The following is a 23,681-nucleotide window of genomic DNA, read 5'->3' as shown; positions in this document are numbered from 1 at the left end:
TTACTGTTCCTCTTAGAGATGCTCTTGGTTCAGACCCTAATTAGATTTCAGGAATCGATGCTGGGAGTGTTGCAAAAAAAGGGGGAGGGGGATATTTTCTGACCTGTACCATGAACATTCATGCTGAACGTTTTGGGTATATGTTCGGTAGTTCTAGAACTTGAATGAAAACTATAGGTACTGGCCATTTGTCTTAAGCTTGAATTGTTGCTGGGCATGCATCTTTCAGCAAATGTAACTATTGTGATCCAAACATCTAAAGGAGTCTCAGGGTACTATAGTAAGAGTTGTGTGTGTTGGAAATAAGAACCACCTTGTAGAGCAGGGGACAAGAGAATTAGATTGTGAGCTTTCACCTTTCACTTACAAGGTTTAATTCATCTAATAGATTTTATCCTGCCTTTCAGTGTATCTCCACTATCCAATCGTCCAAGGCAGTTCATCAGTAGAATCCTGGGTTTGAAATACAAATGCACATTTATGCAAAAATTAGAGCACAAGCTTTGAAAGTAGAAGGTTCTGGGTTTAATGCTCAGCTTTTTCAGATAGGGATGGGAAAGACTCCTGCCTGAAGAGCAACTATATACAGTACCAAGCGACATGGACCATTGATCGGATTCAGTATAGGACAGCTTCATAAGCTGATAGGAATTCACATGTCCTCAATATTATGTTTTCCAATATTCTATAATGCTGTGGGGTTTGTGTCAAAATATTTCTCTAAAATACATGAAGAACAGCATTATAAAAAAGCTATGAGAATTATAAATATCTTAGCATTGTAAGTGTTTTAGACCTATAGATAGATGATAGATAGATAGATGATAGATAGATAGATAGATAGATAGATAGATAGATAGATATAGATAGATGATAGGATAGATAGATAGATAGATAGATAGATAGATAGATAGATAGATAGATAGATAGATAGATAGATATAGATGATAGATAGATGATAGATAGATAGATGATAGATATAGATGACAGATAGATAGATGACAGATAGATAGATAGATGACAGATAGATAGATAGATAGATAGATAGATAGATAGATAGATAAATGATAGATGATAGATAGATAATGATAGATAGATAGATATAGATAGATGATAGATGATAGATAGATAGATAGATAGATAGATAGATAGATAGATGATAGATAGATAGATAGATAGATAGATAGATAGATGATAGATAGATAGATGATAGATAGATAGATAGATAGATAGATAGATGATAGATAGATAGATAGATATAGATGATAGATAGATATAGATGATGATAGATAGATAGATGATAGATAGATGATAGATAGATAGATAGATAGATAGATAGATAGATGATAGATAGATAGATAGATAGATAGATAGATAGATAGATGATAGATAGATGGATGGATGGACATTTGTGTAACTGTCTAGAGATGAGCTGTTTGTGTGTATCAAACCCTGCACAGACCTAACAGCAGGTTGAACATGTCAATCTCTGACAAAACTGATCATCTCTTTAGTGGGAAGAAAAACTTTCAGAAGAGCAGATGGCTGGTGCTATTAAAGCTGACATTTCGTTGCTGGCAGTGTCAGAAACAATTCTGCTCATCCCCCAGTGGCAAATGCAGAGAGACATCTTCAACGTGTGCAGTTACTGGTCCAGCCAGGCACACACCATCCTTTCTAGAGACAGATGCATTGTATTGTAAAGCCTTCAAAATTTGAGAGTTTCCCGTTTATGCCAAGCAGTCCGGTCCAAAACACTTTAGATAATAAAGTAAAATACATGGCTAAACAAAGTCAGTCACATTTCAGGTGAAGTAAAGTACTATTGATTTTCAATGTGATGAGCTCCTAAGTATTGTCATTTCTTAGAATGATTTAGGCTAAAACTCTGAACTCACATACTCTTAAAATATATACAGTAGAGTAGAAATGAAATAAGTGAGACTAATCCACATGAATGGCTTGAGGACTTGCATTTTTCTTCTATTTTGCTTTTACAGCAATTCAGAAAAATACATGAAAAACATAAACAGAGTCACTATGGATTTAAGGCACCCACAGAAAACCAGCTACTTGATCAAAAGCCAGACAGAAGAGCCAGGTCTTACAACTCAGGATTAGATTTCAATCATTAATCCAGTTGTGTACACAGTCACACTGAAGGTGACTTGAGCAAATGTAATTAGGTACACAACATCCATCTTGGACTCATGAAGACCTGATTCATAAACCATAATGCTTGCAATTAAGCCTGATCTCTTCCATTAAAGACAGCAAGGCTTAGTTGGCTTGTGGGTAATAGCTCAGGTTTAATTGGTATGAATCTTGTCCCATAAATTACTTAGAATATGCATGTGATGCATAAGCCAAAACTGACTTCTCTTCTGTCCTTGGTTACAACCCTACAGTTATGAAAATCACTGTTCTGAAAATCTAAGATTCTACATTATTTTGAATGGATCTAGGCCAGCACTAGTCACACATTAGTTGTATTTAGATGTCACAATAAACCATGGTTATAATGAAGGTTGCAAGCACTGCCTCCCCCAGGTTTGCACTTATTTCTCCTCTTCTCGCTTGTCTACAAGGAATTTGGAAGTTTGGGGTTCCGTTTTTCATTAGCAAGAGCTTGTCATCTCTTTCCAGTGAAACAAACTATGTTTATTCTTAATGTGTTTGAAAGAAGCCAGCTTCAAACAATGGCTTGTTTCAATGAACCAGAGTTAAGATTAACCAAAGTTTAAGGTTTGACTGACATGTGAGAAGTGAATGTTTCTAATCTCCTCAAAACTTTACTAGAGGAGGGTGGGGAGCATAGTAGCCTGGGAGTGGGGGAGAGGCTAAACTAATTCCCATCACAATAAACCATAATTTATCATGATACCCAAACACAGCCATTCTGTACAGCTAAAGATGAATCTAGGGTCCTTTCTCAGGTGTGTTCATTCTTTTCAAACCATAATGTTGAGGAATCACAGGGCTGCTATCCAGCCCATAGAAAAAAGTATGAAAACTTATGTAAAGAGAGCTCTGCATACTCTCTCTCTCTCTCTCTCTCTCTTTCTCTCTCTCTCTGACCTAAATTAACTATGGAGAACCTGAGAAACACACATGGTTCAAATTGAAAAACACTCTCTCTACTTCCTTCGTTCGGGCCTTTATATTCTTGACGTGTGTTTTTTTTTTTTTTTTAAAAAGCCACAAATATCTGTGACAAACATGGTTTAATCGCATTTGACCATATGCCCTAACCAAAATTACATGCTTTCCCAACAGTCTAAAATAATGCTTACAGAGCGCTACAGGAGCCAGTGGGAAAGTCTTCCAAATCTGGGGTGAGTAATAGACAGCCCAAACCTACATTAATTCACAGTATGGACCCTCTTAAATGTGTCTACACATTTACCTTTCCATTTTAACTATACACACACATCAATAAGTATTTGCACAGCAGGCAACTAATTAAAGAAATTGTAGTCATCCTGTCCAGCAGAAATTATAGAAAATGAATTGCCTTGAGACAGGTCATTTAAACAAAACAAAACAAAACAAAACAAATCCCTTCTGATTATTCAATCCATTTTTTTATATATGCTACCATAACCCCATTTCAGTTGAGGACCACTTTATGCTACACATGCTCTGCTTCATTTGCCTTTTATAACCCATAAGCATCCTATACTAGAGTATTTTGTGAGTAGAATTTATGCTAGTGATCAGAATTTAGTGGGTGCTCACCACGTGCATAATAATAATAATAATAATAATAATAATAATAATAATTTATTTATACCCCGCCCATCTGGCTGGGCTTCCCAGCATCCGAACTGTGCTCCGAAAATGTTTGTATAAGAGCATAGTTGTGCTGTCTCCTTGGTGCAGTATCCTACGATCCAGCATAGGATTCAGATAAAAGGGAGAAAGCAACCATTTCCCACCCTAGAAAAGGGTGGAAGTCCATGGAGATGGGGCACACAGCAGTTACTTGTGGGGAAAGCAAATTTCCACCATAAAGCACTGGATCCACTTTCCTACTGCAGTTAAGAGCAGCATAAATGCCATAGTCCACAATGCCTGTCAACAATGGTAGATAAGGTAGATCGGTGAGCCACAGGTGATATTTAATGCTGTTAGAAGAAGTGTGTGCTAGCTTTGAAAGAATTAGGTGCAAGATGGGTAGACGTTATATCTGAAACACATATTCTAAGACATTTCAGCTCATCATTACAAAGTAGAAGAGAATATGGATTCATTTCAGTGAGACGTTAAATGTCATTTCAGCTGGGGTCATTTCTTACCCTCAAAAAGCTATATAAAAGAATGCATAGCAAATAAATGAAAATGAGGGCTAATGGATTGTTGCTAGCATGACACAGAAAAGCAATATTTTTAGAAGGAATATGAAGGAGTAAGCACTCGCTAGAGAACATGTAGTCGTTCTGATAAGTGTGCTTAGTTTTTCATGAGCATTCATCCCAATTGGTGTTTGGGGAGGTCATGTGACAAACAGCATTCATCCCAATCTGCAATGTTTATACATTTTCCCGCCAAAATAATTTCTTCATCCCACACTTTTCAGTACAGATTGGTGCAGTGTAGATCAGAGCTTGTTTTTCCAGCTGATGCTCACCAGAGCTCAACTCCAACACCTCTCAGGTAGGCGCCATTGCCATTCCAAGAGAATAAGGGAGACGTTCATTGTGAACTCCAGCACCTCTTTTTCTAGAAAAATAGTACTGGTGTAGATGCACTGGCAAAACCAATCCAGCAGTCCAGTCAGTGCATCCGCACCATGTCATTTTCCGCATCAACTTGCCCCTCTTGTCCCATAAGCAGCAGCAACAACACACCTGCCACAAAGCCAGTGTTGGGGCTCCACTCCACTTCTAGAGATATGGGGACAAAGAGCGGGGAAGGGAGGGCAAAGCCATGGAAGGCTTTGAAGGTAAATACGAGGAGTCTGTGCTCCAGGATCAGACAGAAAACTAATGTGGGGATTTCAGGAAGACATAGGTGGCTATAAAAATTAAGTTTTTCAGAAAATTATTGTTGATTTCACTCCACCGGCATCGATTGTATTGATCATTACAATTGTACAGATGTAGGTTAGATGCAGCAGTACAGAGTTAATTTTTCTTGAATAAATCATCTTCATTGTCACCAGTGGTGACAAATTTATAAGTTATGAATATGCACTTATTATTACAAAGCCTGGATATCTACAGGGTTAATGAAATGTTGCACCAACACTTCGGAGTATCTGATGATTAAGAAGTCCAGAGTTGTTGACAGAATATTTATTCAGTTGATTGATATATATATAATCTAAAAACATGGTCAAAACAAAAAAGAAGAAGAAGAAGCAATTATAAGGCATGCATGAGGGGCACCAATTCCGCAATGAAACCCATCTGGAAGCATCCAAAAGAGAATAAGGTTTAGACTGCATTGTGATTAAAGCAATGTTTTCATCAAATAGTTTGATCCTGTTGAGTATCTTCTACCTGCTTCCAGTACCTGTGCAATCATACAGAACCATTTCATTTATAGGAACAATACTTTTACATACTTCCATCATGAATACTTGTGTAAATGTTGGTACAGCTGTTTTACTGGGATTTCTTTTCAAAGGAAAAGAATACAAATAGTCTTGCCGTGATACGCTTGTTGCAAACCAGTTTTTCTAACCTTGGAGCATAGTTTACAGGAATAGTCCGGAAATCTTTTATTTATTTATTTTTAAAAGTGTGATTTTCCAAATCTGCTGTGGAGAGGCTTACGTCAGATAGAAGCTACAAGTCAGAGTCAGCAGTTCAGCAGGTTCATCTTTGAATTCTTTCAGCACTCTTGGGTGAACGCCAAGCAGTCCTGGTGACTTATTGCTGTTTAATCTATTAGCTACACTGAAACATTTCTTCCACCGAAATGTTAATGTGTGACAGCTTTTCGGATATGCTACCACAAGACAATAAATAATTCAAGGGTGGGTATTTCTCCAGTATCCTCTGTCCAAGGAGGATAGACAGATGTGGGAAATTCATTAACCTTTTACACAGCAGTTTTCATGATCCAAGAGCTTGTCACTTATAGTGGCCCAGTTATCCTTCAAAATACCTGAGAAGCTACACTGTCCTTATACCTGAAATACTGATGTTGTAGTAGCACAACTTGTCTAAACGGTTCTGCAAACAAAGCTCTGGACCCCTCCTTTGCGAGGGTATATTTTCCCTTTACGGTGTCCTTCCTTTGTTTCTTGATGTCATCATTCCCAGAAATACAAGGTAGAATCCAACAGAAGACCAGAATTGGGGGGAACAGGGAACTATTTGAATGAGGAATCATGAGAAGCCCGAGACATTTTGGCACCTGAGACAAGCCACCAATTGGTGCTCACCCTAATCTCACCCTGCCAGGGAAGAAGGGATAAGTGAATATCTACCTCAGAAACAAGAGAGGAATAAAGATCTACATTGGGATTTGCTGCCTCTGTGGATCCTGCCACCTAAGGTGGTCACCTAATCTAGCCTCATGGGTTGGCTGGTCCTGCCCTTTTTGCTAATGGATGCCTTTTTGTCAATGGAATGAAGACTACTAAATTCTACCTACAAGACCAATTATTCCTCTCCAACATTCACTAACCAGGTGCCTTCACTGACTGATATATCCACCTAACTACGTACGCAATATAACACCAGAGAACTAGTCTCACGAAATCCTGCAGCTTAACTTCTCCTAGCAGGATTCATTTTGCAAGTCACCTGGCTCCATAGCTGTATGAATAAGCTAATCACATAAGTTTTGAAATGCATGAATCAGCCAAAAAAACCCACTCAAAACACCAATACTTTGCTAACCCTGATCTTACCAACACTTGCAATTTTATCTAGTCTGTGGTGACATCATGTTTTGAAAGGATAAATCTCAAAAGGAATCGAAATTATGGAAACTCAGAGAATGAGAGGAGGTGTCTAAACAGGTAGCACCAGACAGATAATTAACTGATTCAAGAATATGAAGTCACCCTACTCATTTCTTGTCACTGAATGAGAATGGAGCTCATTCACTTCCCAGTGAACTTCTAAATACAAATTAGGCACTCAGTATTCCAAGGCATTTAAAAAAAAAAAAGAAGAACAATGTTTTCCAGAAAGAGAACACAGAGAACAAAAATAAGCCAAGTGTCCTGCGATGATTGTTGCTTTGGGCTCAAATAAAGTTCCATATTATTATACATGAAAACAACCTTTGGAATTAGAAAACTGAAACAGCAGTGGATGCTATTGTCTTTGCCACAATAGCAATATCATCCTCTCAGGCTTGAGGATGTAACCCCTGACACTAAATATTAACAAGCAGATAGTTTTTCTTCAGGAGCCAATTTGCAATAGAAAATAAATATTAGAATAAAAATATTGTTCCAAATATATATGTCTCCCTGTTTTACTCTAAGGAAATATGCACATTTAAAATATCTAGATTTTTTTCCCTAGAGTATAAAAATTTCTGTATTATCTTGCCCTTTTTGTAGAAACAAAGAGAGAGACTTCCTGGCCCATTAAATTGTAAATTAGAAGTTTATAGGACTGCAGACAAATAAATAAGCAAATAAACTGGCTGGGGTTACGATTAATGTGTGAAACTCAGGAGCTTTACACCTTAGATGTGAACATAATAGCAGCAAAAATCCAGCCCTTAAAACTCAAATTATCAAACTAAAAACAGCAGCAAAACCAACAATCATCTCTTCATGCTCTGTTTCTTCCTGTGAGATATTATAGTTGGCTAATGTTTTCTAATATTGCTTCCTGTCCTGAACCCTGCGGGTAGAATGCACACACACAGCTGTATTAATGAGTAAAAAGATCTAACCATTTAAAGAGCTTGGAAGAGCTGGTTTTCACATCTAACAATCTGAAAAGTGAACTAGCCCAGCTAGCTTCCAGAAAAGAAAATGTCTGTACTGTTGTCCTTTCTGCTCTCTAGCCCCTTAAGTGAACCAGCTTCCCCTGACCAAGTGACACATTGTGCAAGATTTGCTTCCAATTTGTCTTAACACCTTAGCTTAAAATGATGGTGGGTCCAAATGTTTAGACTCAAAACCACAGAAGTACATATTCTCATTCAGTCACAACATCCTGCTATCAGAATATAATACATAGGCTGTCAGGATACGCAGAACTGATTGTTTTGCCTGGACTTCAGTGTTTCCTGACAGACTTTTGTCTTGCGAGGATGTGTTTTTAATGAGAGCAGGAAGCTACTTTTGAAAGGTGAGCACCTTCTGGAGAAAAGCAATAACAAGAATACAAAAAGACCCAGGACTCCAGACACCTGCCCTTTTTTGGCACCCTCAGTTTACACGCAGTTTTACTTAAAGTCTGTGGAAGCAGCGAGAAGGCTGGTATGTAGAAAAACTTGGGGGCTTGACTATTGTAACAGGGATTCTCTTCAGCGGCAGAAAAAGAGCAGGAGAGGAGATCTGTAGTTTAGGGTCTTCCATAAGTTTTGTTTTGCTAATAATTAGCTCCAGTGAGCTGCTCTAAAGATGATGGAGGTGTTGGTTTGGGATACCTGTCCTCTCATGTCAATTCCCTGATGTAACGCAAGCCCCTACCCTGACATTGAGAAAAACAGCATCAGAGTGGCACACAAACTCAGATTCTGTGTGGTTATAGCAGTGGCAGGGCAGCAAGGTGGGATGGTTAGGCTAGACTCCATTATGTCTTCGTGATCAGAAGTGGAAAGGTTAAGCTTCTGACATTTCAACCTCGATCATAACGGGTAAATCCACAAATAACTTTTTACATTGTTGAAGGAAATTTGCTGATTTGCATGCCAAGAGCCCGCGACCCGCAGTTCCCTAGTGGCTAACAAACACACAGACATGAGCATTTAGGTTTATGGGTTCAAATAGGCCACAATTTTATTGGTTACAGGTGTGAGCGGTTTGGCTTAGGCATTGGGTGAAGCCAGGCTGTATCTCGACTCCCGCCCATCTGAAGGGAGTCCACCTAAGGGTAAACCACCAATAGGGGGAGCCCTATGATTAACATCAAATAGAGGCAACCCAAGAGGACCCCGTTGGGATTGTGGCATGGCCCTAGCCCACGTCCAGGCATAGGACAGGATCCACACCCATGGATCCCTTTAACAGAATATCCTTAATGAGGAAGGGCAGGTGGAAGTTACAGCCTCCCCTCCATCCAAACAAAGGCTTACCCAATGCCTAATCTCACAAAGTTGTGCCGATTGCTACAAGGTAGGCAAAAACCAAATGGCTGGTACCAATTTGCCAAGTGGAAAAAAAATCCTACGTGGCCCCAACAATATGGCAGCAAACATTTGTCCATAGCAAGGTTGTGTCAGAGCAAAGCATGAAAAACAGGGCGGGTGGGTTGGGAGATCTGGAGAAAGGGCAAGAGAAGGGGGCCTTCCAGAAATATTCTTGTATGCCACAGTAGCTGCAAGAATATTAATCGCTATGAATTGGAAAGGAGAGAAACTTCTGACTAAACTGGAGTGCCAAAGTAAACTGCTAGAATACGCCGAGTTGGCAAAAATGTCAGAGAAACTGAGAGGTCATACTGATCAAACATTTATTAGAAAATGGGAAATGTACAAAAAAATATCTTAAGGACTATTGTAATAATATGACATCAGTGGCAGGCCTCGTATGACTTCTGTGGCATGATGGATAATTATAAGAGAATATATTACTGATGAAAATTAACAAAAAGAAAAAAGAAAAAAAACAGTGAGCTAGATAGATGAAGTGGTGGGTGCATGATGGGGTGACGTTAGAAGTCATTAGAAATGCAAGAAGAACTTATTGTGATATGATGTAACAAATATTACCATTTTCTTGTCTTTTTTCTGGATAAACCCTTTGTTCGTTGTTTCCTTTTAATTTCAATAAAGCTTTAATAAAAAAGAAAAAAGGAGGAGGGCCTTCCGGTCACACCACAGTTTAATTTCCTGTAGCCATACCCCCTGATTGGCCGGGGCTGATTGGCCATTGGGCCACACTGGGCATGGCCCCACCCACTGCTGGTGGTGCAGCCAGGACGGCCACAAGATTGCCCACTGAAAAAGGTGAATGGACATAGCAGCCAAAGTCTGCTTGCCAAAGTCCAGAGAACAGTGTGAACAGGTTTCTGTCCTTTAAAGCCAGAATTAAAGAGGGGGTGGTGGTGAAACAGGTGTTTTGTTTCATTTTGGAAATTCACATGAACATTGCATACAGGATAGAGGAAAGTTACATGCAAAATTTCAGCAAGATAATCACAGTGGTTAGGTTAAGGGAATGGAAAAAATACTACTTGAGACTCCCTTTGTTTATCTTCTGCTCAAAATGGGCACTAAATTCACAGAAAGTGCAAAGCTGATTAGAACGGAAATAGGTAAAGATAAAGGTAAAGGGCCCCTGGACGGTTAAGTCCAGTCAAAGGTGACCATGAGGTGCAGCACTCATCTTGCTTCAGGCCAAGGGAGTCGCTGTTTGTCCACAGACAGTTTTCCGGGTCATGTGGCCAGCATGACTAAACCACTTCTTGCACAACGGGACACTGTGACGAGTGCCAGAGTGCACGGAAATGCCCTTTACCTAGCTTTCCAAATGCTAGATTGGCAGAAGCTGGGACAGAGCAATGGGAGCTCACCCCATCACATGGATTCAAATTGCTGACCTTCTGATCGGCAAGCCCAAGAGGCTCAGTGGTTTAGACCACGGCACCACCCGTTCCTAGAACAGAAATAAATATGGCCATGCGGCAGAGTGATTTGAGCCATCCTGTTCCATCTCAAGAGAACAGGATATTCAGTGGTTATATTTGTAAGTATATGTATATCAGTACAGGTTTCTCAGCTTAAATGTCTACATCTATGCAAAAACAGAAGACAAGAAGCATTTCTTTGTCATTACAAAATCCTTTGCATTTCTTGCTACACCACTCCTGTTAATATAGGCTAATATACACAACAGAAACGACAATGTAATCTTGTGCCTCATTAAGTTAATAGGAGAAAACATGCATAGGATCGCAGTCTGAAAGACACCAAATACTTAACAGACCTAACAGACACCAAATAATTTGCTGAGGCAAAAAAAAATGGGTCAGTAACATACTAGGCCACTAGCCTGTTTGTCAGAAGCTAAGAGCAAATTCACTGACAGAGCTGTGAAGTCGTTCTGCCAGTTCTCTTTTTATCTTGCTTGTTAGATGTGACTGAACAATTGGTTTTTAAGACCTGCTCCTCCATCTCTAGACAGCAGAGAAGCAAATTAAGGCAATTAAATGAGGAGGTAAATAGGAATGAAGGACAACAAATAAGACAGAAATCTGAGCCTGTGGTGAAAAGCAGCTTCAGAATAACTAATTTTCTAGGAAGGTTATTTGCAAAGAAAGAGTGCACACATTGAAAATATATATAATATGAACAATTGTCCACTGATTTGACAGATTAACTGGTGAAAAGAAGCTCCGTGAGCTAGCTAGGTGATGGGGAGAAGGATGTAGTCAATAATAAGGCATGGATCATGGATTAAAAAGGTCCACACATTATATTTTTCACACACAGCTCAGATTCTGGTCAGATTCACCCTCTCTAACTTTGTAAAAAAAAAAGATCAAGAATATTATAAACATTTCAGTATATTATTTATTTATTTCATAAAATCTATGCACCGCTTGATTGTAAAAACAACTACTACTACTTCAAAGTGGTTTACAAAAAATGAAAGAATAAAATTATAAATAATAATAATTAAAAACAATAACTTAAAACTTTCCAAAAATTAAAATCCACAATAAACTAAAAACAGATTAAAACTTGCCTCAGTGTTCTAAGTATCTGGGTGTGTATGTCTAAACAAAATTGTATATTATTGCAAACAAATAACAATATTCCACATCTGGGAACTTCTTCGATGTGACAAATGGCTGCAGGGAGGCACAGTAGCTCATCTAAAACCATCCAGTGACATAAGCAAATGTACTATTAGATTCCCATTAAAAAACAATTTCATCAACCCACGAGGCTACCAGGAGTATGTAGCCAAGGAGTTGCTCTTCAGAGGTAAGCTTCCCATCCACAAATGGAAAAATTCTCATCTCATGACATCTAGATATCAGCTTAAAATATTTCTGGCTACCAGGACACTTAAGGACTTCAATTTCTACTACTGTTTTAATGAGAGTGGTGGTTTTAATGTGTATCATTTTAAGCTTCCATCATAAAGCTCTTCAAGAATCTGTACTGAAAACCAGATACAGATCTCTTCAGTAAGTCAATAAGGTACATAGGCATATAAAAATGCTTCAGGGTTTTGATAGCAAATAAGAAGATGAAGCACAACAGAAGTCTTTGCTAGAATTTGTATTCATGACCAAACAGTCCCAAACAAAGCATTTAATAGACAACAAAGCCAGAAGCATGTGTGTCAGGTAAGTGCGTCACCATCAATATTCAACACAAACCAATAATGAAAAATCCCACGCAAAGCACGACCCCATGCAAATGGGATAATAACTCAGTGGCAAAACACTGCTCTTAAAATAGCACTCAGAGGAAGAAAACAAATAAGGGTGTTCACATTTAAACACCTGTTCAACTTCCAGAGACTTCCGGAAAGATGTCAACAACCTGAAGCAGACCTGAAAGAAATTTGAAGCAAGGAGAAATTATATGCAACATAAAAATAGTTACCAGGGTCAGTTTGAAACTGATGGGGTGCTTCCAGACAAGGGCTTAATTTGTCAGTGGGTCATTGAGATATTGCAAGTGAGTTGTTGACAATGGTGTTGGGTTCGGTTGTCTTTGTATACTGCCAGATCCCCCCCACACACACACAAAAGGAAATCAAATTAAATTTGGAGAGGGGAAATACAAGCTGGCATTTTGATGCTAATGATGTTGTGCAAAAACTTGCAGGCAGGTAAAAGGTAAAGGACCCCTGGACGGCAAAGTCCAGTCAAATTCCATTATGGGGTGTGGTGCTCATCTCTGCATTCAGGCCAAGGGAGCCAGCATTTGTCCACAGACAGCTTTCTGGGTCATGTGGCCAGCATGACTAAACTGCTTCAGGTGCACGGAGGACTGTGATGAGTGCCAAAGGGCACAGAAACGCCATTTACCTTCCCATCGTACCTATGTATCTACTTATTCATATTTTTAAAGAATACAATTGTCTAAATTACAGATAAATTATTGAAGCTGAAAAACTGTTACATTAGTCACGTCTCATGAAACACAACAAAAGAAGGGTTTAAACTACCTGTGGCAATACTTTTTGGTTGTTTTTGTACGGAAGATCAATACAGTTAAAACACAAATAGTTCAATATTAATTGGAATTTAAATAACACTAGCTAAATCATATGACGTAAATAAAACTAGTTAAAAGTATGGTGTAAAGAAGCTTACAAATGATTTAGCCCCCTTTGCTGCTCCCTTTTTGGGACTCCCCGATGAGGAGAGGAGCCAGTTCCATTGAAAAAGGCATAACTATTAATTATTTGAGGAATTTATCCCCCAGCTCTTCAATAAAAATTCCCTGGGCAGCTGAAATGCAATGCAGTGAAAAGGTAGGGTTAATTCAAGTTCTCGACTTGGCTTCAGTGAATTTTAGGAACCAAGATGTGCATTTGCAGGGTGAGGGGAATATGTCTTTGAAGAACTTGATCAAAAGAAATGTGGAATTATGTACATACTTGGACAGGTTGTACTAAAACACAGTAAATCATACCAAGTATTCCATAATCGTTTGGGTATCGAGTCTGCACTGCGCATCTGGTCTGCATCTCTCTTCCTGACAGTCCTGTGTCTGTTTTCCCACTGCATCTGCCTGCCAGCCCACTGTGTCTGTTCTGCTTAGTATGTCTACTCATTCTGTCTGTGTTCCAGTCCAGCGTCTATGTCGCCTATCTACTTTTGACTGCCCTGTGTCCCCTTGCCCTGCATGTGGGTATCTGTCTTCTTGAATCTGTCCAATTCTCTGTCTCCTTGTCCAACCCCTTTCCACATGCACTACCCTCGCCTGCCCACTCACACACTCTGCCTGCACATTGGATGTCTCCTGCCAGGGTTAGACTTTGGAAAAATGGCATCCTGAGTGAGGGCAGTATTTGGAGAACATACCCCATTTCTCCCTTGCCGACGAAGGTCCGTATAGTTAAAGCTATGGTTTTCCCAGTAGTGATGTATGGAAGTGAGAGCTGGACCATCAAGAAGGCTGATCGCCGAAGAATAGATGCTTTTGAATTATGATGCTGGAGGAGACTCTTGAGAGTCCCATGGACTGCAAGAAGATCAAACCTATCCATTCTTAAGGAAATCAGCCCTGAGTGCTCACTGGAAGGACAGATCCTGAAGCTGAGGCTCCAATACTTTGGCCACCTTGTGAGAAGAGAAGACTCCCTGGAAAAGATCCTGATGTTGGGAAAGATGGAGGGCACAAGGAGAAGGGGACGACAGAGGACGAGATGGTTGGACAGTGTTCTCGAAGCTACCAGCATGAGTTTGACCAAACTGCGGGAGGCAGTGGAAGACTGGTTCATGGGGTAACGAAGAGTAGGACACGACTAAACGACTAAACAACACCACCACCCCATTTCTTATTTTCACAGGAATTTCTTTGGGAACACTTGGTACTGATTACTAAATACTTCTTTCCAAGTTGTGACTTGCCATGTGCTGCCCCAAGACCCTCTTATCAAATGCCCCTCAGTTCAGCGCCCTGTATGGGGGACCTTGACTGCACTGCCCTAAATCTGGCACTGATCCTGCCTGCCTGCCTGTGCATCCCACCTGCATGCTGCATTTGTCTTTCCAGTATATCTTACTGAAAATTGTCTCCTTCTTGCTGCACTTTGGGGTGGTGGGCTGCTTGCACATTGTGGAAAATATGTCTCGATTGGAGGCCTGAAAAAACGGCCTGCACTGGCATCCTATTCGCTGTGCCTGCCTATCTCCCTTCTGTCTGCTCATTGCCTCTGTGTAAGTCTGCTAACTATTCAACATGTCTGTCTGGCCAGTGCCTGTCCTGCACACCTTCCCACTTCATGCCTGTCTTTACCATGTCTTTCCAATCTGCACTGTGCCAGCCCTGTATCTTTCTGCCCTGTGGTCTGCCCACTCTGCCTCTGCTGGTTGTGACTGCTCTCCCACTTACTGTATACCTGCTTTCCTGCCAGTGCCTGCGTACCATGGCTGGATCTACACTGACCTGTTAAACTTTATTAGAATGATATTAACAATGGCATACTTGTAAATTAAAGAAGAAGAAGAGGAGTTTGGATTTGATATCCCGCCTTTCACTCCCCTTCAGGAGTCTCAAAGCGGCTAACAATCTCCTTTTCCCTTCCTCCCCCACAACAAACACTCTGTGAGGTGAGTGGGGCTGAGAGACTTCACAGAAGTGTGACTGGCCCAAGGTCACCCAGCAGCTGCATGTGGAGGAGCGGAGACACGAACCCAGTTCCCCAGATTACGTGACTACCGCTCTTAACCACTACACCACACTGGCTCTCGGCATTTCTTACCTTTGTTTTTTCTGTCAGAATGCTGTCTCCCTACTGCTGGTTACACCTTCTGGTGTCACATTTTAATAATGCATTATTAACGTTAAAAGCGGGGCATCATATGTTATGAAAACCATTCCTTAACGTCAAAAACCCTAAGTGTAGATCTGCCCAATGTGTCAGTGCCTACTCTGCATCCATTGGCCCACCTCCTGGCTGGGTCTGGGTCTCTCCTCTGGGTCTGCCTGCCTCCCCCGTGCATTTGCCCATGAAGAGACACCAAATTTCACTAAGCTCAACTTTCACATTAGGATTTTCTGCACGTTTAAACAGATGGGGGTGAAGGAGCAAGACTTTCTAAGTCTTGAGAGGGTTGTGGATTCTCTCCAGTGCCTGGTATGTGCAGAACCTATTAGTCTAAAGGCAGCCCCAGTTACAAAGCAGAAAGATTCCTTTAGAAAGAAAGGGCATTAAGTGAATTTATCAGTTCATGAAGCCATACAACTGCCAGAAAAAGGCCATACATCTTCCTCACAAACACTAAAAATGTGCAAACATGCACACATGGAAGACACATTGAATCACAAAAGAAGTTTTGTTACCTGCAACAAATGCTGGGGTTTGGTTTTTTTTAATAAAAAATAACTATTTCTCTCCCTGCACTAATGAGACTGAATACAGCTCTGGCCCACGATGACCTCCTTTGCAGTTTTATTTCATTACAGAAAGTGTTGCCATCCATTGCATCAGAAGGGAGTGATACAAGGGGCAAGCTATTCAACCGTCTTGGTTTCTTCCTATCTCAAAAGGTCCAATTATATTCGGACCTCTGAAGAATGAAAGGAAGGAGAGCCAAGGCGTGGGAAAGAGAAAGAGCTCCTTTTGAAGAGCTTTTGAACCTCCCCTGTTCTTTTTATAGATCAACTGTTCCCTGCTAGTTGCAGGTCTATTGTACAGCAGTGCTCCACACCTCTGTCTGGTGGGTAAAGAACTTTAACTCGGCACATCCTTCCTGAGTCTATGTTATTCTGTGGCCATTGGGTAACATTTTGTAAATATCTATAACAAAGTCATGGAGAAGCTTTGAGATTTTCCATAAAGGAACGATGAAGGCTGCTATTATAGAAACCAGCCAAATATCCCTGGACTGAAAGGGACAGAAGGGTATTGAACTCCTTTGTTGTCTGACACTATGCAGTTTGCTGCATGGAGTTCCCTCCATATGGAATGCAGATAGGAAGGCACATCTACACACAAACCATGATTTCAGATGGCCTACATGCTTGGTCCACTTTATTCAGATGTTATGTTGCAGACAAAACACAACACACACTTCTGCATGTTTCTTGCATGACCTTCTATCTCAGTTTGGAACTCACGTCAGCATTCTGGTTACATATTAAAGTTCCTGTAACCTGCCCTACACTTGTCCTTTCTCAGGGACAGCCTTCATTCACCATTAACTATTAAACTACCATTATGTTATACTTCATCAAACAAAACTTCACACTTCCGGAAAAGCTCTGATCTGACCACCCTCAAATATCTATCCTGCTATTCAGACTTTGACCCAGAGTTACGTGCACCATGCTCTTGTGTATTTTGCTAAGTGTTCCAGTATGAGGGCCAGCTCTACTCCAGAGACAGCAACCTGCCCTCTGGAAGAACAGAGTTACTGTCAGAAAACATTCCCTTACAACAGGAATGGGCTGTTCTCCAGAAGCTACTAGGAGCTGCCCAAGGGAGGTAACAGCAGCCATGGAGAGGCCATGGAGAGGCCATGGAAAGGCCATGGAATGCTCCCTCACTGACACTGCTGCTCGGGACAAGAACCAGCTCATCCCCCTCCCTGAGCTCAGCGGCAGCAGCAGTGGCAGGGGAAATAGGGACATTCCGGAATCAAATCAGAAGCTGGGTTGGCTTTTGTAATTCTGGGACTCTCCCTGGAAAATCGGGACACTTGGAGGATATGAGCTACTGTATATGTGCTAAGCAGCCTGGTATGCACCACTAGCCTGACGCCGTCCGGTGTAGTAGAGAACGACTCTGTCCCATTTCCAATGTTTAAAAAAGATTCAGCTTCCAGTTCAGTTAGTTCTTATATGTGGCATGGAAGAGAGGATGGTGTCATCTTGTCCTTTGCCTCAAGCAGCAAAATGTCTTTGCTTTTAGCATCAGTAAGGAAAATAAAAATACTTCCAAAGTGTTGTACTCCAAAAGACCCATTACTCTTTACTCCAAGAGCCATACTACAACTGCTGTAACATCTGCCAGCAGTAATTTATGCACTTAGATTGAACATTAACACATTCATGTTTACAGTATAAATCTGAGGTAACAACAAAAACCCAGATGGGCACTAAAAAGAAATATTAACAGGATCAAGTACTCGTTCCTAAAAACAATGTGAAACAATACATAAAGCTTTCAGTATTAACCCAGAGCAACGAAAGCTTTCTTAAATATGGTTTTCTTGGAACCAGGGGTCAAATAGATGTTAATTTATAGGGCAAAGGGTTTAAACAGCTTCCTTACATATATAAATTATCAGACCATTCCAAGCAGTATTCTGGAAAGCTGTACCAGGCTATAAATATGCATGAGGTGACCTTATGTGGATTGTTCCTTCTGATAACTTAAGGGTTTGGTTGAAACTAACAAAGTAAAGGAAAACAGGAGAACAAAGGGAGGAAAGGTTGCAATGTGTTTAAGGCACACGGAATCAGGAAACAAGCATTTATTTCAGGACTTGAGATAGATTTGCTCTCTGGTTTCTATCAGCTCACAAATAGCCATTGATTTTGAACTTGAAGGACTTCATTCTGGGCTAGGAGACCTATTGTCCTCCAAATATTTTAGGGACTCCAACTTCCACCAGCCTCTGCCAGCAGGCTCATGGGAGTTGTAATCCAGCAATGTCAGGAGGGCACCACATGCCCCACCCCTTGACTGGCAGTGCTAGCTCATTAACATTCTCTGATGAGGCCCTTCTCCACCTTCTTTGGCTTGCTAGATTCAGGAAGTGGGGAAGAACTGACATTTCTGTGGTGGCATCAGTTTAATGTGGTGACACCCTCCCTAGTTCTGGGTCCCTTGCACCAACACTTAATGCCATTCTGCCCCCGAGTAAAGAAACTTTTTATTTTCCCAGGCTTTTAATTAAAAACCAGTCTGTTCATATACTCATGCTTTAATGTTGCCAATCTAATTTTCTAGTGTTTATTGAAACTTTACCCGGATCTCTGTTTCTGCTACTGCTGCAGTGGTCTAGCTCCTTCTTAAGTGTGTGGTTGCCTATAGTGCATATTTTATGCTTTCTTTTTTCCTGCTATTGCCAACATTTTTTAAGAAAAAATGGTAGGCACAAATCTGTTAGATATATAAATAAGGTTAGACAGACACAACCACTGAAATAATACAACTGATCTTGAAGAGTTTGCCTTTTCATGAAAAGTCTTCTAACTATTTAAAAAGCAAAGGTCTGGATTCATCGAACCTGGCACACTAGCCAAAATCAAGGCAAGGGCTCCTGCTGGCACAACAGGGAACTCCCCCCTCCTCCTCCATCATTGCCCACGTGCCTCCCCCAAACCTACTTTGGTGGGTCAGGAGAACCCAAAAACAGGGCAAGGTAGAGGGGAGGGAGGATTGTTTCATCTGGTGAGCAGACATGTGTGTCCTGATTGAATTATCAGAAGCGTATGACATTGAATTCCTCCTACATTCTGGATAGGCTTGGCTCAACGAAAATGTTTTAAGCAAGTGCCAAAAAGAGTACAGTGAAGGTTCCTGTCAACAGGCAGGGATTTCCAAAGTGTAGGTACTGTCATACTACAATACCAATTTCTTACAAATGTGGCATGGGTATTACGTGGCACCTGTTAAGAGTGCCACTTCCACAGATCCAAATGGTCAAGTGGAGATACACGGGGTAACGCGGTCTCATAAGTAAACAGGCCCCAAATGGTTAAGGGCTTTATCTACTTGAACTTGGCCCTCACTCCTGTCAGCCATCATGCTGCAGCATTCTGCACTAACTGCAGTTTCTGTATCAAGCACATGGGAAGACCCACTGAGTACATCAAAGCAAGTCAATCTTGAGGTCAACAGTGCCTGAACTAAAGTGGTCAAACTCTCCTAGAGCAAACAGAATTTTTCCATCACTATGGAGAAATCAACAGAAACGACTCCTTTTGCCAAATCATTCCTGCTTAAGGATGATCTGAAGTCCTCCTGTCTCAGCTTTGTTGTTCAGTGTGTGCTAACCATATCAACCCAAAAGCAGGACCATATGCTATGCCTTCTAATGATTGTGCGGCCAGATTTTCCAGAAACGTGGAGTCACGGGCAACTGAAACACAACTTGAATGCAACCAACCCATTCTACATATTTCCCATGGTAGGGAAATATTTTTCCAAAGTCACTAATTTGATAAAGCTGCATATTAAAGTTATTCCACTACAGTACTGAGATAATGGCATCTATCCATTTTTCTTTGTTCACATAAAGGTATTTCAAGATTAAATCAGATTTTACAAGAGAGCTCTGCGATCTCATTGTTCCTTACAATCAGGTTGTACAGGGAGACACTACAAATATAATGAAATTACATGGGCTTAAGTATAGCAAAGTGAACAGCATACATAATAGGGCTCCTGTCATTCAGACCATCCATTATCGGGAATTCCTAATTTTAATTTTAAAGCAGGGGTGGGAGAATCCTCATTTTGATAATTTATTATGTTCCTCCTGTAGTACAATGTAACTTGTGTTCACACACGTATTTATCGCTGGTACAAAAAACTTATTTCTTGATTGTGTTGTTACAAAGAAGTGCTGTGTCTCTTGTATACTGATTAACATCAACGCCCCTGCCCTGCTGTCAAACTGCAGCTCCCGTCACAGATTATTTTTTTTCCCCTTCTGGAAATTACATAGATTTTCCATTCTGGACAAAAGCCATATTGCAAATTAATCAAGAGTAAAAATAAAGAAGGGGGGAGTTAATGTGCACTTTCATTTCAAAATGCTTATTGGCCCAGTCATATGTATCACTTGCATTGTTATAAGTCAGAAATGCGAAGTGAGGTTTTGCCACAATACGTTCTTCCCCTGACTCCACCCCTGGCTCGCTAGCTTTTTTTTCCTTTCAGCCATATGTCAATTACAGTTCATAGGTCTGACAGTACAGTACAAAGCCAGCGCTAGGCAGAAATACCCAAGGGACTCCCTGCACAACAGCGTATAGGGGAAGGGAAAACAGATCCATGATACACGATAAAAATAACAGCTGGTAATTCTTATGCATGTAAACCATAGCTGTGTTGGGAGAAAGGGCCTTCATCCATTGAGGAAGGTCATCTCAGTAACAAAACACACATTTTGCAAGCAAAGGGCCCTGAGTTCAACTCCTGACATTCCCAGAAATGACCTTTGAAATCTTGGAGAGCCATTGCTAGTCAGTGAACACAACACTTCATTTCATTTTACCTTACAGTTTGCAGAATAAAGAGTTATTTCAAATGCAATAAAATAGACCAAAGGCCAAATATAGTTTTTTTCTAGAGTGGGAGGGACATTCTTAGAATTGCTTTTTGGCAAGTTGGCAATCATTATGTGTGGGGCTGAGGGGAACAGGTGCTAAGTGCAATAACGGTAATGCCTTATTTTATACTCAGACCCTGAATCAGGAGTAACAAGCATGATCGGATTGTATGAGGTTCAAATGATGGGGAAGGAGGGGGGTCATTCAGTTAGAGAGACTGATGACCTCCAAGTCTCCAGCTATGCAAAATCTAAAGTTTCACTCAGCTTCTGTTCCTTTGTGAAGAGGATCTTCATGACAAATTGCAAAGTATGTACATAAAAAGGGGGCTTCCTGCCATGCATAAGCCTTTTAGAAGACATAAAGGTAAAGGGACCCCTGACCATTAGGTCCAGTCGTGACTGACTCTGGGGTTGCTGCGCTCATCTCACTTTACTGGCCAAGGGAGCCGGCGTACAGCTTCCAGGTCATGTGGCCAGCATGACAAACCTGCTTCTGGCGAACCAGAGCAGTGCACGGAAATGCCATTTACCTTCCCACAGGAGCAGTACCTATTTATCTACTTGCACTTTGACATGCTTTCGAACTGCTAGGTTGGCAGGAGCAGGGACCGAGCAACGGGAGCTCACCCCGTCATGGGGATTCGAACCGCCGACCTTCTGATCGGCAAGTCCTAGGCTCTGTGGTTTAACCTACAGCGCCACCCGCGTCCCTTAGAAGACATAGGACTCTCCAAATTGCACGTATGTTCTGTTTTGCTAATTTAGCCTTTTCTGACTAATTTGAATAATAGATGGACCAATCTTTGAATAAGAACAGGGCTTTCTTTTTAATCAGGAACCAACATGACCTCTTTGTATTAACTTTAAAGAAAAACATTACAATTTTTTCCAACAATGCTATATGACTCTACGCAGACTGAGTAAAATTTACACCATCTGTGGCGCAAAGTGTTGGAGATATGAACATTTGAAGCCAAATAGGGAACATATTCGGTGGACCTGTCCAATAACTAAAATGTTTTGGGAAGAGGTAGTGAAGATAATATCATTAATAACATCTTACACTTCCCCACACTTAGACCCAGAAATAAAACATGAGGAGTTAATATCAAATATAATATTAGGTGCTCACATGCTTTTTACACAAAAACAGAAAAAATAGGCCGCCACAAATTCTGGAACATACACTCCATAGAGAAGCCACCTTTCAGAAAGATAATTTTTGTATGTTTTGATGCTTGTATCAAATATATTTTTAATATGTAGTACCTGTCAGGAGGTCCTACACACGAGTAGGAGTCCGGCAGAGACACATGCCCAATTGGCATGTTCTCTCCCTCCTGGTGGGTCGTTTGGGAGATTCAGAAGCTTTCTCTAGCCCAAACATCACAGCGACTGATACCAAGAGGCATCAGCACACTTCAGGATCAGCAGAGTATAGGCAGTCAGTGTACAGACTCAGTAGCGCAGCTTTTGACTATACCACATTTATTTACATATACACACTCAGAGCATCTTGACTCAGCTTCTTCCTCTTCAACATCAGACAGCAAAGAGAGAGAGAAAAGGACAAAAATACTACATCATGGAAACATAGTAATAAAAACATCCTGTCTCCATCACTTCCCACAATGTGGAATGAAAACATACACCGTCATGTGATAAAAACAATCCCATGACTGCAACGTGGGAAAAGAATCCTAACAGTACTTACCGCTGAACTGGGTAAGCTAGGAAAGCCATACTCATCTCAACTCATCTGCATGCTTCTCCACAGACCCAAATCTAAAAAGGAAGGGGAAAAATATTTTTCAAAGAAGTTTGAAATCAGGCTAAATTTTTCTAGGGAAAAAATGCTGAGTTTTATTTTACGAATTTCTCAACAAGTTCCCAGGCCACCTTCCAAAAAATTAAAAGTAAATTAATCAAAGATACAGATGTGAATTCAAGAGTAATTTTAAAATAAAGTTGGAAGAAACTCTCAGGAACTGTTTCTGGAACAGCAGAGAACACCCCCCCCCAAAATATTTATTCATTTGCAATGCTATAGGAAACCTAATCTGGAGACAAATCATCACCTCTGGAATACACAACTATACTATAATAACTTTCTATGCCACTTTGTATACTCTAACCCGCAAATGCTTCTGCCCCATTAATTTGTTATCTCTCAAGGGTATCACTGGCCCTTTGTTGCTTTTTGCAACCGTCTATGGGACCAATTACATGTCACAGTGGGCAAGTATTTTTTTTTTAATTTTAAAAAAGTATTTATTTATACAACAAGAAAAAACAAGAAAACACACACACACAAAAAACACAGATACCAAATTACACATAAATTACAAAAATAGCCATAGACACATAATTTTCTTGGCAAACAATAAAACATCTATTGGTCTTAACACTAAAGACCCAACTTCCCGTCTATTCCATATTTCAAGTTCATATTACTTATTGCCAATACACATTTTTTTCATAATTAAACTTATTCTCAATAAATCTAATTTCTTCTCTCTACCTAGCAACTATTACTGAAGTTCCTCGAATGCTGCAACAGAATTTAAACTACTATATTTATTTTTCAGATATTCTTTGAAAACCTCCCATTTAGAA

The 23,681-nt window shown here is 40.4% G+C and overlaps 2 protein-coding genes across 4 annotated transcripts in view; one reads left to right on the top strand and one right to left on the bottom strand.

Moving 5' to 3' along the window:
* The window catches only part of PSMA1 (proteasome 20S subunit alpha 1), a 395,619-nt gene that overhangs the window by 176,880 nt on the left and 195,058 nt on the right, over positions 1–23,681 (top strand). The window lies entirely within an intron of this gene.
* Positions 1–23,681, bottom strand: part of INSC (INSC spindle orientation adaptor protein) — a 132,579-nt gene that overhangs the window by 64,467 nt on the left and 44,431 nt on the right. For all 3 annotated transcript variants that reach the window (XM_081841283.1, XM_081841282.1, XM_081841281.1), the window contains one exon: positions 22,780–22,850. In XM_081841283.1, coding sequence (XP_081697409.1) covers positions 22,780–22,814 — 35 coding nt within the window. In that variant the 5' untranslated portion in view covers positions 22,815–22,850. The remainder of the gene's footprint in view (positions 1–22,779; positions 22,851–23,681) is intronic.

Source organism: Podarcis erhardii, assembly GCF_964252035.2.
Source record: "Podarcis erhardii genome assembly, chromosome: 1".
Taxonomy (NCBI): Eukaryota; Metazoa; Chordata; class Lepidosauria; order Squamata; family Lacertidae; genus Podarcis; species Podarcis erhardii.
The sequence above is the reverse complement of the archived record's forward strand: the minus strand, read 5'-3'. Positions and strand labels throughout refer to the sequence as shown.